The sequence below is a fragment of the Heliconius melpomene genome, chromosome 6, assembly GCF_056956725.1.
Source record: "Heliconius melpomene rosina isolate 202511_hmr_F chromosome 6, ASM5695672v1, whole genome shotgun sequence".
NCBI classification, from domain to species: Eukaryota; Metazoa; Arthropoda; class Insecta; order Lepidoptera; family Nymphalidae; genus Heliconius; species Heliconius melpomene.
The window spans coordinates 13,141,577-13,158,561 of NC_140394.1; the positions used below are offsets into that span (position 1 = coordinate 13,141,577).

The window sequence follows — 16,985 nt, forward strand, 5'->3', positions numbered from 1 at the left end:
TGTCTGTCGATGTAAGGCAGCTGATTGATATCTCCGATGAGTGTGACCTCGTTCGCTCCTGACAGTCTGGCCGCCATAACAATGGCCCCGAAGTGGTTCATGAGGGCTTCGTCCACCGTTAGCCGGTTTATAGCTATTCCCTCATGAAAACCATTGACTAAGATCGAGGCCATTGTTCGCACTCTCTTTGTCGCTTTCGTGCCAAGGCGGTGCGCCAGCTTCTCTCTTAGATCTTTCGCGGCCTCTACTGTGGTTGTCGCTACTACTTCCGTGTCCTCATCGAAGTGCTTGATAATGTGAGTTGTCTTACCACACCCCGGAACCCCATTTACCCAGGAAAGTTTTGGTAGCTCCCAATTCACGAAGGCTGCGCCCGGCTCAGGATCGCTTGAAATGGCGTTTGCCATTCCGAGTATCCTATCGTCCAGCATCACCCTCGTGCATTCGGCCACTACTACCACTTGGTCGCTCTCTGATGTAAGGAATTTGGGGGGATCGTCTACTCTTTCACTTTCGACCAGGCCTATAAAGCCCTTGGTGCTGCTATAGGCCGCCATGTACTGTCCCGTCATGCTTCCGTGAATGACACGGGAGCTGACGTTGTCATAGATGGCGGCTTTGGCTTCATCGAGTTCTACTTCCAGGAGTTTGAGGTTCCCTCTCTGGAAAGTCTGAAGGATCTTTTTACAGATATTGGTGTTTACCTCGCGGGTTGCCTTTAATGTGGCTAAGAACTCGATGAACGCATTTATAGCATGTTCCTTTGGGCTTCTGGCTATTTTTAGGTCAGGTAGTGTTATGTTGCCTCTGCTGTGCTCTAGTACGCCTTCGCGGTGTCCTTTTTGTTCCCGTTGATTTCGGGTGTCGAAAAAGGCTTTGACCTCTCTCTCTTGCGTGCTAGTTTGGCGCGCAGCCTTAGAGGCAGAACATTTTGGAGTTTCTTCGACTCCCGGAATGTCGGTGCTGGTTTGGCGCGCAGCATTAGAGGCAGAGCATTTTGGGGTTTCTTTTTCCCTTGGAGCGACGACTCCCAGAATGGCCCTCGCCAAAGTCCTCGAGATGTTATGTTTGGGGGTGGGTGTGTTGGTCTTGCTTGTGGATGGCTCGGGGTACAGCTTCTCTTGCAGCCTCTCGGACCCGCTCTGCTTCGGCGTTTCGGTTGGAGCCTCTGTTGAGGGGGAAGGTAGATGTTTCTTTGCCTTTAGGAAGTCAAGGCATTCCCCCCTGTCTTCGTAGACGACTAGCTGGTGTTTGTGGGCGACCTTGAGGCATTCGTAGTAGTTTGCTATGCTGCCTCTATAAGGTTCTACCCTCATTGCGTCTACGCTTATGGTCTTAGGGGCTCCTTGCGGCGTGCATTCCCGAACTCTTCGGAGGATCGAGTCAAGTTGGGCAAAGGGAGATTTCTCCCCACATTCGAGCAATGCGATCACTTTGTTCTGTGACCGCAGTATTCGGCAGGGGGGTTCAGCCAGCCTTTGCCATGTCAGTGAGTCTATTTTTGCTGACCTCACCGATGTTTTACTCGTGCTTCCTTTGAGTAGGGCTGCTAGTCCTGGTGAAATTTGGACTCTATCCGGCGGTTCCGAGCGACTGAAAGCTATTCCCACCCTTTCTGATCCCTCGGCCATGAACAAGGCTACGCTCCTGACCCTTATTCCGGGTTGTCCGTCCGCTGCCTTCTCATTTAGCATTGCCATCACGTTGGTTGTGGCCAGTGTTGGTGGATTGTGCTGTGGCGGGTTTACTTTTGTGGTTAGTTTTTTCCACTTCTTTGGCAGGCCTCCTGTGGTCTTTTTGAGGGAGGCCAGTAGTTTATTTATTGTTGATTTTGTTGGTATTGTTGGTGTGGGAGAAGCAGGTGTCGAGTGTGTTTGTTGGATTAGTACGGGGATTGGAAGTGGTGCGGTATCTGGGGAGCTTGTGGAAGCGGTGCAGGTGTTGTTGGTGGTGTGGGTACTGGTGTTTGGGAATTTTGTGTGAGTGGTGCAGGGGTTTGTGATGGTGCAGGTGCTGGTGTTTGGGATGTTTGTGAGGGTGGCGCGGGTATTGGCGCGGAGGGGAGAGCCACTAGCGAGCTGTTGCGTTTCGCGGCTGTTAAGATGGCTTTACGTGCGAAGGTGAGGAAAGGTGTCCTGGTGGCTTCTGATTCTAAGATGGTGTGGAGTGATTGCTGGTCTAGGTTTTTGTTGATGGTGACCTCCAGCATCGCTCGATCTGAACCTTATCTTGGGCAGTCCAGGATTACGTGCGTGACCGTTTCCTCACATTGCGGATCGCAGAGACAAGATGGGCTGTCCTTTAAGTGGAATCTGTGCAAGTAGGCCGCGAAACCTCCGTGGCCAGTCAGTAGCTGGGTGTCTGTTGGTGTTATTTTTGTTTTCCTTACCAGGGTATATGCCTTTTTGACGTCTGGTAAGAACAGCTTTGTGACTGATCCGGTTTGGGAGGCTTCATATCTCGCTTGCCATGCCTTGACAGTCGCCTCGCGTATCTGCTTTCGGACGTATGATACTGGTACTTTGTCATAGTCCGGTGCCGTCTTCTTTTTTATTGCCGCCTTTTTCGCCAGCTCGTCTGCCCTTTCGTTGCCGGGTGTTCCAACGTGGGCCCTCAACCAGAAGAACCGCACTGTCCTGCCCTCGTTCTGGATGTCACGTATGCAGCTCTTCATTTGTAGGCCGAGAGGGTGAGTCGTCGATGGGGATCTTAGTAGATCCAAGGATGATCTCGAGTCGCTTAAGATGTTGGTAGCGCTCGTTTTCGACTTTTTCACCATCTCTATTGCCCTGAAGAGTGCATACATTTCCGACTGGAAGACGGTGTTGTGCGGCTCCAGGCGAAATGTGGAGAACTTCCTCTCCCTACCCTGGTCCCACAAGGTTAGGGCTGCTCCTACTTTACCCTCGATTTTGCTGCCGTCGGTGAAGATTAGGGGACCGGCTATTTGGTGTTTATCGAGGGTCTCCTGGTCGAGGCTCTCCAAGCGCATGTACTCAGTTGTTTTGAGTTGTGATGGGTGTGGATTTTGTAATGGTCCCACCCTGCGCTCTATTTCGCGTCCTGGTGGTAGGAGGTCCACGCAGTACCCCTTTTTGATCTTGTACAGATTGGCGGCTTCCTGGATTCGAAGGTCAAGGGGGATTAAGCCTGAGAGGACCAGTGCCGATGTCAGAGACACCGTCCTGTACGCCTTGCATATTTTTTGGGCAAATCCTCTTTGCAGCGAGTCTAGTTGTTTCCTTATCATCAGCTTCTCGGCTGCCGAAGACCACGCGCTTGCTGCGTAGAGGACGATTGGCTCTATCACCGCCACGTATATGGTTCTCACTATCTCGCCATTAAGACCCCACGTTACCCTCGCCGCGCACGCTAGTCGTTTGTAAATGTCTGCAGCTTTCTTGCATATTGCAGATGCGTGCGCGTTGAAAGTCAGCTTGGAGTCTATTACGAGTCCTAGGAGTTTTATTTCCGAGACCATACTCAGTCGGATGCCGGACATGTAGACTTCGGGGGCTTCAAACTTGTGCTTCTTGGTAATTACCATCGCGTGGGTCTTATGCGCGGCGAAGCTCAGTTTATTTAGCCTTCCCCAGTCCTGCACTTCGGCTAGGGTGGTCTCGGCTTGGGCTTGTAACTCACTAGTACTATGGCTGGAGAAAGCGAGGACCACATCGTCAGCAAAGGCCTGACAGTATATCCCTCTGGACGCCATTTTGTGCAGGAGTGAGTCCAAGATGAGGTTCCAGAAGGTTGGTCCGCCGATGGATCCTTGGACACAACCCTTCGTGGTACCCTTTTCGCTGGTTGCTCTGGCGTAGTTGATGATGACTCTTCGATCTTCCAGGTACGAGGCCACCAGGGAGTAGAGGTTTTTTGGGCATCGTTTCCGCACCAATTGGCTCTTAAGGGACGGCCACCAAGCATTGTCGAAAGCGCCCTCTATGTCCAGGGATACAAGGAGTATTGTCTTTTTTTTCTGTTTAGTTTCTGTTTTTATGTGTTGTATTAGATCATAGAGTGCGTCCTCGGTTCCCCTTTGCGGCGTGAACCCATATTGGCTGGGATGAAGCGTTGGTAAAAGGTGCCACTGCAGTCTTCCCACTAAAAGCTTCTCGACCGTCTTCCCGAGGATCGGTAGTAGCCCTATGGGACGGTACGACTTTGGGTTGGTGTAGTCGTCCTTTGCAGGTTTACGAAGGATGCAGACGTGGGCGATTTTCCACTGCTTGGGGAAGTATGACAGTGATAGACACTTGTTAGCTATCGCCAAGAATACCTCTCTGTCACAGTTGATCGCCATGCTGCATATGTCGGAGGTCAGGCCGTCCGGTCCCGGCGCTTTCTTTGGGTTCTGGCTCGAGAGAACCATCTCCAATTCCGCGTCCGTGAAGGGGGGGTCGTCCTCCGACAGGTCTTCAATCTCCGCGGGAGTTCTTCCTTCAGTGGCCTCTCTGACTCGCTTGTGCAGTTCAGTTTCGCCATCTACTTGGTCGTCAGGGTAGAACGTCTTTGCCAGGAGCTCCGCCGACTTATCTGGTGACAGTGTTTCGCCAGCTATGTTCCTTAGCAACATATCGTCTTGTCTTTTGGACGTCTTCCTTATAACTCTGTAGATGCTGTCCCAAACGCTCTCACGGTCTTGAGAAGTGCAGAACTCCTTCCAGCTCTGGGTGGCTGCCTCTATTGCTTTCTGATGGTATGTGTCCCTTGCCTGCATGTACTCATCGATAGTGAACTCTCTTCGTCGGGGCGCAGCGTTCCGGATTCGGCGTTTCTTCCTAAGCACGTCAGATTGTAATTTGTCTAGGGTGGTTGACCACCATGGCGGCCTTGGATCACCTTTCCGGTCTCTAACTTTGGGTATTGTTCCTTTGCATGAGCTGTGGACTATGGATGTGTAGATCGATAACATCTTCTCCAGTTCCTCCGGGATCGAAACTCTGTGTACGTTATCTTTGGCTATGTTGTGTTCGGCTAGTGCGGCCTTGAAGGCAGTTACGAAGTCCGACCACTTTGCTTTCTTGGTATTGTACCTGCGTGTGGTGATAGGCTTCAGGGGTTCCAGTGCCCTTTCCAAGCGCAGCGCAAACGTTATTGCGTTGTGGTCGGATGTTACCAGACTTCGGTCCACTCTCCAGTTCTCCGCTCTGCCAAGCAGGGTGTGACTTATTAAGGTCACATCCACACAGCTCTCGTAACACCTCCCTCCTCTGTAAGTTTCGAAAGTTGGTATATTGCCCGAGTTTAGGACGTGGAGGTCCAGCTCTGTTGCGAAGGAGTGATATCTACCTACCTTACTACGAGAAGTAAAGTAGGTAGAGAAAACCTAATGTTCAGCGTGCATGAAGCTTATTTTTATCAATAACTAGCAACCCAAACGCGGCTTCGCCCGCTTTAACTGTTGTATGTTGTAAATGTTTATATAAATTATAGCTTATGCGTCATTCTGATGTACAAGCTATACTTACCTACTACTGAGAAGCTTCATCTATATCTTTCCCACCCATCCCCATAAACTTTCACATTTATAATATTAGTGGGGTGTACCTGAATAGGTTTCACAGTAGCAGCTCCTAGTTCACAGACACTACACATGTAGTTGGAAGGCGCATGAGTAATACTATAAAAATCGTATGGAAATTGTACTAGCCAAGCAGCTTCTGGTGATTTTTCCAAATACTGTTCTTTACCTAAAAAAATCAATCACACCAGTATATTTACTTAAAAAAATATTTATTATTTTTTATTTTATATTATCATAAATTAATATTATATTTTTTTACCAGAGCGACGAAATGACAATATTTAATTTTTCATTCAATTCAATCTTATGAATGTACAAATAGGTACTCGTATATGAAGTGTCGTTACTAGAGATATACTGAGGGGAGGGTTCGTGTAAACGTCATTATAAGCCGATAGTTTTGAAATTGTACATTACGCTAAATCTAAAGATCCTACTATTGAACTATATTGAGAAAAAAAACGCGAGCTCAGACTCAATAGTAGTATACAAAAAACAAACATAAAAAAGACCACCTACCTATTCTACTGTTCTGTCTATCCTGCTGTGTACGGCTGATTTAATTTATGATATATATATAAAAAAATATGAAAGGAGCCATTTTGGCAGAGTGGCAAGTCGTTGGGTGGGTAAATTCTCACTCGTGTGAATGAATTATTTAATATTTTCATTTCCTTCCTCTGGTGACAGACAGGGCAGTGAGTTCCGCCAGTCAACACGCAATGTCTCGAACATTCGGTGAAAAGTATGAAATGGAGTGCCTTGCCACAAGGTTTCTCTGCACACACTGCAATATGCGGGATACAGCGTGAAGTTGACAAAAAAAAAAACTCACCGCTTTCTACGTTACCCCAGTTAATAACAACATAATTGTCCCTATCGTATCTGTTCGACATCATATGTATACCGAGTATTCTTATCAGGTTGTTTGTAACATGATCGTGATGGCCGGCGACACCGTGGACGAAGGCACTTAAATTTATTTGCTGTAAAGAATAGACCAGTTTTTTATATCTTCAGGCTGTATCTCGCATATAATAGGGTAGGCAGAGGGAATCCATTTAAATTTCAATGTCGCGCTTTGTCTTGTTACCAGAGCGAATAAATGAAAGTAAATCATTTCCCCCAGGTCGGAATCGGATCCATAACATGTCACGTCGACAGTCGCACTGGTCGGGGTCTGGTCTCTCACTCTTGCTTTATAAATCTAAATAAAAAAATCATTTATCTAACTTACCTGTTTCCCTTCAAAAAATCCAAGATTGGGCATATCAATGCCCTCATCATCAAACCAAATGTAGCTTTTCGCTTCTAGTTCATCATCAGGAACGAACTCTTGGAATATCACGCAAGTGGACAGTTCTATGAGCGCTATGGATTCCTTAAGAGTTTCATAGTTAGGAGTGGTTCCTGTATTGTCAGTGAAAAAAAAAATACAATTTTCAGTTATACGCATATCCTTATTATAGAGGGAATAGCAAGAGATGCACGACGGTTGTGGTTTGATTCCCATTCGGAGAAAAAAATTAAAATTCAGAAAAACAGTTGTGTGCAATGTCTCGGATTCTAGTGGAAAGTGAAGTCGCGTTTACTGTTTGATTACAATCGCGACGGTTGTAGTGTGGATCATCACTTGGAGAAATAAATTATTTTCATTTCTTCGCGATGGTAACAAAACAAAGCGGGGCGTCGTGTTTCGCCACTCAAGTTATGTGGCAAATGGAGTGTCTTAACACTAGGTTCCACCTGCCTACCTCGCTAAATGCGGGATACATCGTGAACCTAGTAAAAGGAAATAGTAAATGAACTTACGCAGTTCATTTTTAACTCCATATAACACAATTCCAAGCGGCCATAATTTGTTTTTATAATATGATAAGTTCTCCTCGCTCAGTTGTTTAGAATCAGTAATATTTGTGACCCGCCTCTGTACTAGCAATGGTTGGGATATCGACCCACAATGTTTATTATAATGCATGTTTATGAAGTTACGGTCTTTTTTTGATATCAATGTGTTTTCGTCCTGAGCCTGGAACGAAGTGAAATTGTTACTGCAAAATTTCTTATATGAGTAAATCTTATGTTTATCCAGTAAATGTTGGTATTATCCCTATTATTAAAATGTTGTTTTTTTTAGCTTGATGCTGTAGTCCGTATATAGCAGGTTAAGCAGAGAGAATCTATTATTAAAAAACTTCGTTCCTCATGCATCGCCAAAGGAAACTGAAACTATTCCAACGAAACATTTTTGGGCCCAGAATGTAAAGAGATGAAAATGGTATGATTTAATACGTTCAGATTCATCGGGATGTAAATATTTTTTTCTTATTTTTCTCCACTTCCAGACTGTCAATTAATTATTATTTGCTATTCTAAAAATGAAAAAAATATATACTAAATTCAACATCTCAACTCTTTACTTGTTAGCCCAAAAGTTTCAGTCTCCTTTAAAAGTGCTAAAAATTCCAGCTTTGCAAAAATGACGTAGGTCTGGGGCGTCTGGGATCTTGGACTAATACCTTCTTATCTTTATGACTACGACTAACGTTAACGTGAATAATTGAAAAACAAAACTTACTGATTGATCAAATTTTTGTACTAAATCAAAGCTGTTAATTTGTGTACCTAAAATAACAAAAAGTCATTAATGTTTTGACCTCAGATCGATATCCTTTCATGCGGCACCACGGCCCCAGAGCGAGCGAATTCATTTTATAAAAAAGAAAATTACTATATTTAAGTTACTATATTTAAGTTTAGTATATAGTTAGTTGTGGTCAACTGAATATAAAGGTGGCTTTATGTTTTACTTTTCAAACAAATAGGTTCAATTAATTTATTTAAAATTAGCTTTCTCAAGTGGGGATCGAACCCACAACTGTCGAGTTACAGTCACACCCTTATGCCCCTCCGCTACGACGGCTTCTCGAAAAAAAATTTGCTAGGTAAAATTTCTGGGGTGGGTACGGATCACCCATTCACCCCTTTTTACTACCTGAATATTAAAAAAAAAAACAACTGTTGCATTACTTGCCGGCTCTTCCCAGCAGAACTGCTTCCGAGCGGGCGGGGCGGCTTTACTATCGCTTTTTTTATCCAAAACTGCTTGTAAAAGGAAATTGAATTTGTAATACTCACTATACGGATCGATGGTAGCTTTCAACATATCCACAATATACCTTGCTATTTCCTTTTCATTCATACATTTGTAGCCTATCTCCATATTCTGAAATGTATGTATATTATAATAATCTGTTTTCTAAGTTTTCAGCTCCAAAAAGTTAATAAATCTGTTATGGGTCTGAGTATACATGTATTTAATAAATTAAAGTATCTGTAAAAAAATACTAACAAGTAAAGCTTATTAGACTGTTCAAGAATATTTAGAGGACAAACATGTATGGAATTAGTATCTATTGAATGTCATTCAGGATAGCTGCCTTTGGCAGTTGAAAAGAGCAACAGTTGAATTTCTTGCCTATTTCTTCTCAGCAGAAATGCCTTGCGAACGGGTAATAGCTTTTTGGTCTATACGAGAATGTTCATTCGACGATTCAAAAGTGCTTATAATAATCTATTTGAATAAAGAATATTCTGAAATTGAATTCTAAAATAATATTTAAAAAATGTAAAGTGATTATAAAGATTCTTTTGAGGTACATACAATATTTCAATAATTGAGCGGTGCGTAGGGAACAGAGTGTGAGAACTAAGTTTCCCGCCTATTGTAGTGTGGGTATGTTATATATTGTGTACCCACACTACAATAGGTTAGTTTCAATGACGTTCCACTGGCGACGAGATTAGAATTTACGCGTACTTACTGAGTTAAATAGTACTAAAAGTGTTTAAATATGCCTATCGGAAAGTTAGAACCATTCGGCATACATTAGACGTGTTAAACAGTATATTTTATTAAATGAAATTAAAAAGGAACTAACTGTGCGTGACATTGCTCACTACGGTGGTTGGCGAAGCGACGTATGCTCTTATGTGCGACTTGTGTTCATCATCACACCCGGAGTCAAAAACGTTCGAGGAATTGAATAAGCTAGTGTCCGAACATTTAGAACCGCAACGTTCAGAGATCGCGGAGCGACTCGTGTTTCGTCTGCGTAGGCAAAATGGCGGCGAACCACTCACCAAGTATTTGCAAAGTTTAAAACATCTTGCTGCAACGTGTAATTTCGGAGTGAATTTAAAAGAAAATTTACGCGATCAGTTCGTATCAGGCTTAGCGAACGAGGCGATGAGGTCGCGGATTTTTGCCGAAAGAAACATTAAATATAAAGAGGCGGTGGAGCTGGCTCTGGCGCTGGAGGCAGCCGAGCGACACGCGGAGGTGAGCGCGGCCACGGCGGTCGGCGCGGCTTCGAGCGAGCTGGTTGCGGGCGGCGGCGGCGCGGCGGGCGAAGGCCTGCGTCAGGAAAAAGTGCGGGGCGTGACGGCGGGCAGCGTTGCTGGCGCTGCGGGAAGCTCCATCGGGCGGATCGGTGCCGGTTTGCGAACTATAATTGTGACGAATGTGCTGTGCCACTTGAAAGTTATGTGCAAAGAGGTGCGCTCGAATCGACGAGATGAGTCGGGGCATAAATATATTAGTGATGATGAGTACGAGGGTTTTTATAATGCGCAGGTGGACGGATCAGGTGATGTACCCTATATAATAACGGTGGAGGTTAATGGCAAACCTGTGGACTTTGAAGTTGATACAGCTAGTAGAATATCTACAATAAGCGATATAAGCGATAATATAATAAAGCGGAAGAGTTTGTTTGTTTGTTTGTTTGTTTGTTTGAACGCTAAGATCTCTGGATCTACTGGTCCGATTTACTTTGTTTTTGGTTTGTATGAAAGCTGCATTCTTCAGAATGCTATAGGCTATAGCCTATAGCTATAGTTATATATAACATTACATTACACATGTATACTAATATATTTTAAAGTACTTTCTAATTTGATATGCAATTTATTCTGCCATGTTAATAACAACCGTCGCGTCGCTACGCAACCGTTACTGCGACATTTTGATATTCATCCTTATGAAAATAAATATAATAGTCACTTTTAGCATTTTATCTAGATGAATTGAAATTATAGTTTACTGTATAACATTCTAATAAATAATTAACATGTCATTGATTCGAAATGACCTAGCCTTCGGGCGGCATAGTGCGAGTATGACCGACGCGAAAATATTCTTATAGTTCAAGCAGGCGTAGCCGCGTCCGGGTCCACTAGTCTACAATAAGCGAAGATTGTTACAGACAGTACTTTAAGGGAAATAATCTTACCGCCGATCAGCTAAATATACGTAGTTACGTAGGTTCAAAGATCGAGTCGATGGGATTTATGTTTGTAAATCTTAAGCTCAATGGTGTGTCTGTCTCATCGTGCAAATTGTATGTCATTAAATTAATTGTTATTCTGTAGGCTATTTGTAAAGTATTAAAAGATTTAGAGGTTATATGATTTATAAAATATTACTAAGTATTAGGTTAAAATATTATTATATTATTCACTGTTGAAGTATCAGTTATTATTTGTATTTGTTGTTAGTGTTAAAATTGGAGGGGGAAAGGTGTAGTGTGGGTATATTATATATTGTATAGTGAGTATGCATTAATAAATAGTCTGGCTCCCAACTTCGTGTTTCAATGACGTTCCACCTATCATATGCGAAAAAAAAGATATTACTTACCACAACTGTATTATCAAAATCATGGTGCAAAGGCAAACAAAGTGGATTTATTTTAGGATTATTTATATACAGAAGTTTTTCGTCAGCTGCAGTAGAATTAAAAAATGGTGTGAAAAAGAACTTCACACAAATTTCATTTTGTATTTTAGAAATTGTATTTATTATAATCTCTTTGGAATGACTATCTGAAAATAATACATTAAATGTATAATTTTTTTTTATAATTTAAATATGTAGCATATTTTTTTTACCTAGTCAGTTTATTTTTTTGTTTGCGGGTTTTAATTTCGAGGGTTACCGAAGAAACTTGTTTTTCACTTTACAGGGCGAGAGCTTTATCAAAAGATATTTCTTACTCCCACACCAGTGTCCTAGCCCGCCGCCCTATTATCCAACGACCATTACCAGCTGTAAATTTGGCCAGATCGTCGTCGGCTTATTTCAATTGTCGTCGGATATTAAATGGCGATAATTTTGGTGGGCTCTTTTGGGAATTTATGCAAGTTTAATATCCTAATTGACTGGACAATATTGAGCTAAAGAAAATATTTTATATTAATTATTAATGAGGAAGTATTTAATTACAAAACTTAAAAGAATGTAACCGAAAACTATTATTGTTGCTCTGCCCACAATGCTTCTAAAATAGGCAGTTGCTAAATAACCTAAATAAATAATTTAGTCAAAATCAATTTCTTCTCCATTTATTTCTATTAAGAATTCTCAGTCCCGCAAAACCGAGATTGAATTCTGGCTGCGGGATTGTAGGCTCTTGTAACAATTTTAATTTTTTAAACAAGAAATCAACGTAAGTCTGCTATGCAGATGATACCGCAATTATCTATGAAGGTGTAGGGAACATTACTTATTCTAAATTAATATTATTACATTTACTAAAATCATCCGCACGCAGCGCATTGGAACAATTCAAACCTGTTCCGAGTTTTTTTGCTATGCGTGTCGTAGGCTGCTAGCCAGCATCGCCACGTTTAAAGAGTCGGCTAGAATCGCTTGCGACATTCACTTGTGTATCCATTGCTCTCTTAGCTTGCATTCAATTCTCAACCTTAACTTCTTGCTATTACGTGCTAGTTTAGCTTGTATTGGTATTTCTATTGGTATTTATTTAAATTTCTTTATTTCCTTCTGTGATTATTTTCTCTTCACGTATCTGTGAGTTAAATAAATTTGGACAATTTCTCCACAAAATTTGGATTTTTAATTTTACTCATTTAGTGTAAAATAAATATTAGATAATATTAAATAGTGGTATCACATCTCAACCGCTATAAAGGTTCCACATGGCTTGATGTGTTTGAAAAAGCTGAAACAAGAATACGAAAAATATCCACATGGCTATCTTATAATCTCTTCACATTAAACATAGCTAAGACAAACTACGTCTGCTTTCATAAAACAGCTAGTTCCACCCCCAAACCAACCTTTCAACTTAAACTTCATACATGTCTACAAAAAATAAATGTAACTGTGAACAGTTACATTTATTCCTTACAAAAACAGATACAGTAAAATATTTAGGAATTCTCTTGGATCAAAATTTAAACTTCAAAGCTCATATAAAATCAGTGTCAAGCCGAGTGCGCAAAATCATCAGTATAATGAAGCTACTAAGACAATCAGCCTCTCTTAAGACCTTATATATTGTATATTATGCTATTTGTTAGTCTATAATTGCCTACTGCAAAAGCTCCTGGGGTAGTGCCTTAAAATCTCACTTGATTCAGCTCGAAAGAGCTCAACCTTTTATTTACCCAACCGTTAAACTCTATCAGGAAAGTAACGTCCTTACCGTACGTCAATTATTTTGCTTAAAAATGGCACTGAAAGCACACCAAAGAATAGCGTCCTCAGAAGAGTAGGGGAACACGGGGGAATCGGAGCCACGGGGTAACGAGAACTACTTTAGTTTACGTGAATCCGAACGAGTTAGATCCTGTTTTGTTTTTACGTAAAAACGACGGACGCGGGAGGCGTACGTGTGACTCGTCACATCGTTGCCAGTTGACTTTTGGTGTGTAAGCGAACCGCACGTCGGTTTTACTGCCAGTTAATCTAATATTTTACGATCTTCAAAGTCAAATTGTAAGTATTAAAATTATTGTATTGTAAGTTTTGTCTGTTTTAACTTGTAGATTAATAATTATAAAACTAGATAAAAATATGAATTTATGTTAATAACTAATTGTATTTTGTGAATTGTATGAAAATTAAAAAATGAGTATTTGGGGTAATTAGAGTCACATGGCTTTCATTACCCCATTTCATTATTTTTGTTTATTTTCCAGATGCCTCGAAAACGGGACAGAATTACGGAGAAGTGTCAATGGAGTTTAGACGTACTAAATCGTGCTATCAAGAGAGTCAATGATGATGGAATTTCTCTGCATAAAGCATCCCAAGAGTTTAACATTCCGTGCTATACCTCTTTTGCATACTTTGCAAAAGAGGTATTGCAGATCAGAACAAACAAATCCTCGTTTCGGAAGAAAACCAGTATTTTCTCCTGCTCAAGAACAAATTCTGGCTGATCATCTAATACATATGACGAATCTTTTTTATGGATTAGACTCTATGAAATTCAGAAAAATAGCATACGAGTGTGCCGAACAATTAAAGATACCTCATAATTTTAACAAGGAGAGCAAGTGTGCAGGACCAGATTGGCTTGAAGGATTTTTGAGGAGAAATACTAATATTAGTGTTCGCAAACCTGAGTCGACAAGTATTAATAGAATTAAGGGATTTAACAAAGAAGAAGTAGAACTATTTTACAAAAATCTTGAAGATCTAATGCTAAAAATTAAATATGAAGCACATCAAATATTTAATATGGATGAGACAGGAGTCTCAACAGTTCAAGAACCAAAAAAAGTTTTGGCAAAAACAGGTCAGAAACGAGTTGGTACTGTAACTTCCTGGGAGAGAGGAAAAACCGTCACTGCTGTCTGTGCAATGAGTGCTGCTGGCGTCTATGTGCCACCCATGTTCATTTATCCTAGACAACGTCATTCTCCTCTTCTAGAAAAAGATGGTCCACCAGGCGCAATTTATGACTGTTCAAAAAATGGATGGACTAATGAAAGTCTATTTTTTAAATGGTTACAACATTTCAAGACATTCGTAAAACCATGTGGGGATAACAAAATATTACTTATTCTAGACAACCATAACAGCCACTCCACTTTAGAAGCATATGAGTTTTGCAAAGCCAACAACATTACAATGTTGTCTATACCGCCACACACCTCCCATCGTTTGCAGCCCTTAGATGTGACATTTTTCGGTCCCCTAAAAAAAGCACACAATCGTGAATGTGATTTATATCTTAAATCTAAAAATTTTATTAAAATCACTCCGTATGACATTGCCAGTTTGTTTCAAAAAGCATACAGTAAAATAGCTTCAATGGATAAGGCCATAAGTGGTTTCCGCGCAACTGGCATCAGCCCAATTAATACTAACATATTCAGCAACGAGGACTATTATGTCGTTAATACTGCTTCCACTAATGTAGTGGATGACACTGTAGATCCTCATGAAACCAATCAACGTAATCAAAGTACTGTGATGCCGTCTGTCCACGAAATTCAATCGCCTGAAAAGGATAATATTGAAAATATCCAAGATAATATTGTATGCGTCCAAGAAGATATTCCATTTGTCTCCTCTGAATTAAATGAAAATCTGAATTCCGTTCTCGCAGTTATATCTCCTAAACCATCAACTTCTCGAGACCCGAAAATGAACACATAAACAACATTCGCAAATAATCACAGCGACTCCAAATAAAACTGTACTGGAAGAAAAGAAAAAGAAACGTCTAATGAAAGAAAATAAAGCGCCGAAAGGAAAGGGTAAAAATATTAAAGAAGTTAAGAAAAAATATACTAACAAAGCAAATGAAAAAGGTAAAAAAATCTTATTTAAAGATGATACTAGCTCATCAGATGAATCTGTAAATTACCAGAATATCTGCGATGACAATAGTAGTAACTACGTTGATGAAGATTCCAACATGTGTATGATTTATTGTAAATCTGGAAAATCTAACGAAATGTGGTACAGATGCAGGTCCTGTGGTGAATGGGCTCACGCGCAATGTTCAGGAAGCGATTCCGCCAAAGATTATGTTTGTGATTTTTGTACTAGACAATAAGTAATTGTTTTTAATTTTATAAGACTGATTTTGAACGTTTCTAAAGATAATATAATTACTTTTCACATAAGAATAAGTTTAAGTTATAAGCATATACTTAAAATATTATAAGAATATATTTTTTATTACATATTCTCACTCTGGTTACCATTGTCCCAGTGGATCTCATTACCCCTTTCTCTGGTTCTAATTACCCCGTACTCTTGGGCAATGGGAGCCAATGTTATTTTGATCAAAAATGAGTATAAATGTCTTCGTTTGGTTTATTTTTTAATTTATGTGTTGATAAGATAAACCTGATTAGTTACGCTGTAAAAAAAACCAAAAACTATATTAAAAAGTGATGTTTGTCCAAAATTATAGGAGTTTTTTCTTAAGTGGTGCCAATTCCCCCGTGTTCCTCTATAATGCTGATTAATCGCAGAAACTTTAATGTCCCACTACCTAGTAGTAGTCTTGTTTTGCTAGGCATTTTAGTCCTTACATTGAAATATTTATTTAGAATAAAATTGCTAGTGCTTGTGATATAAAGCTTTGCTGGATCAAAAAAGCTAAAACTAAAATTTCGTCATGGCTCGCTACCTTAGACTATAATAACACTGAAAATATTTTATCACATATACAATAGTACCTATTATTATGAATTTTATTAATACTAACTAAAAAAAAAAGTTGTTATAAAATTACCTTTGTTAATTATGATTATTTACCTTTTTACTGTATTATCTATATCTTGTTAAACGAGTGTCAACATTAAACGTAAATTGTTAAGTCATATATTGGAACTCACGATACAGGAATACCTAGTGTGGGTACCATCAGATGAAACAAAAATTGTACATGTTATTTGTTAATAAATATCTTATTATTATTATAATATAAAACACCATATATACCAAAACAAAATTAATATTTAAAAAAATAGAGGAGAAGGTGGTAATGTGGCCCCTGCAGGTATTTTCAATATTTCGGTATTTAGGACAGTGACATCTAGTAAAAAATACTCGAACTAATGTATAATATCATTATCGTGATTGACACCCAAAGGTGTAGGTATTACGATCTCTGGGGGCCATAATACTTGTATGTATTCTGTAGATAACTACTTGTTTCTTGTTTTTAGTTTTAGATGCCACGAAAGAACTTGACATCCATTTCGGATAAAAAAAGGAAGACCTGGGATCCTGAAAAAATGAAAAGAGCGTTTGAAGCCGTCCGAAATAAAACTATTGGTTACGAAAAAGCAGTCAAAGAATTTGATGTACCGAGATTTACTTTAAAACGGCTAGTAAAAGATACCGAACAATCTTTAGATACAGGGTGAGTCATATTGAACTTTCCGATTTCAATAAGGTGTGTATTAAAAACAAAGCGACATGCAGTAAAAATTATTTTATTGTTTGAAAGCACATAACATGCAGTTTTAATTTAGTTGGTTTTAAAAATGATATCTTGTAAATGTCTACCTCCATTGACCACACACTGCTGAAGCCTTTCCCGGAAGTTGTCCATTACTCGTCGAGTCATATTCAGCGGAATAGCATTGATTTCTTCCGTGATTGCAGCCTTCAGTTCATCGA

The 16,985-nt window shown here is 40.3% G+C and overlaps 1 protein-coding gene across 4 annotated transcripts in view; it reads right to left on the reverse strand.

The window, feature by feature from the left end:
* Positions 1–16,985, reverse strand: part of LOC146538638 (seminal metalloprotease 1-like) — a 34,022-nt gene that overhangs the window by 2,745 nt on the left and 14,292 nt on the right. Inside the window, exons 2-8 of one of the 4 annotated variants that reach the window (XM_085187205.1) lie at positions 11,229–11,413; positions 8,666–8,753; positions 8,106–8,152; positions 7,340–7,556; positions 6,765–6,937; positions 6,363–6,513; positions 5,472–5,693 (exon numbers count right to left, since the gene is read on the reverse strand). In XM_085187205.1, the coding sequence (XP_085043331.1) occupies positions 5,488–5,693; positions 6,363–6,513; positions 6,765–6,937; positions 7,340–7,556; positions 8,106–8,152; positions 8,666–8,753; positions 11,229–11,413 (1,067 nt within the window). In that variant the 3' untranslated portion in view covers positions 5,472–5,487. Of the gene's footprint in view, positions 1–5,471; positions 5,694–6,362; positions 6,514–6,764; positions 6,938–7,339; positions 7,557–8,105; positions 8,153–8,665; positions 8,754–9,468; positions 10,414–11,228; positions 11,414–16,985 lie in introns of those variants that run through there. The other 3 variants (XM_085187204.1, XM_085187207.1, XM_085187206.1) reach the window with 3 other exon arrangements.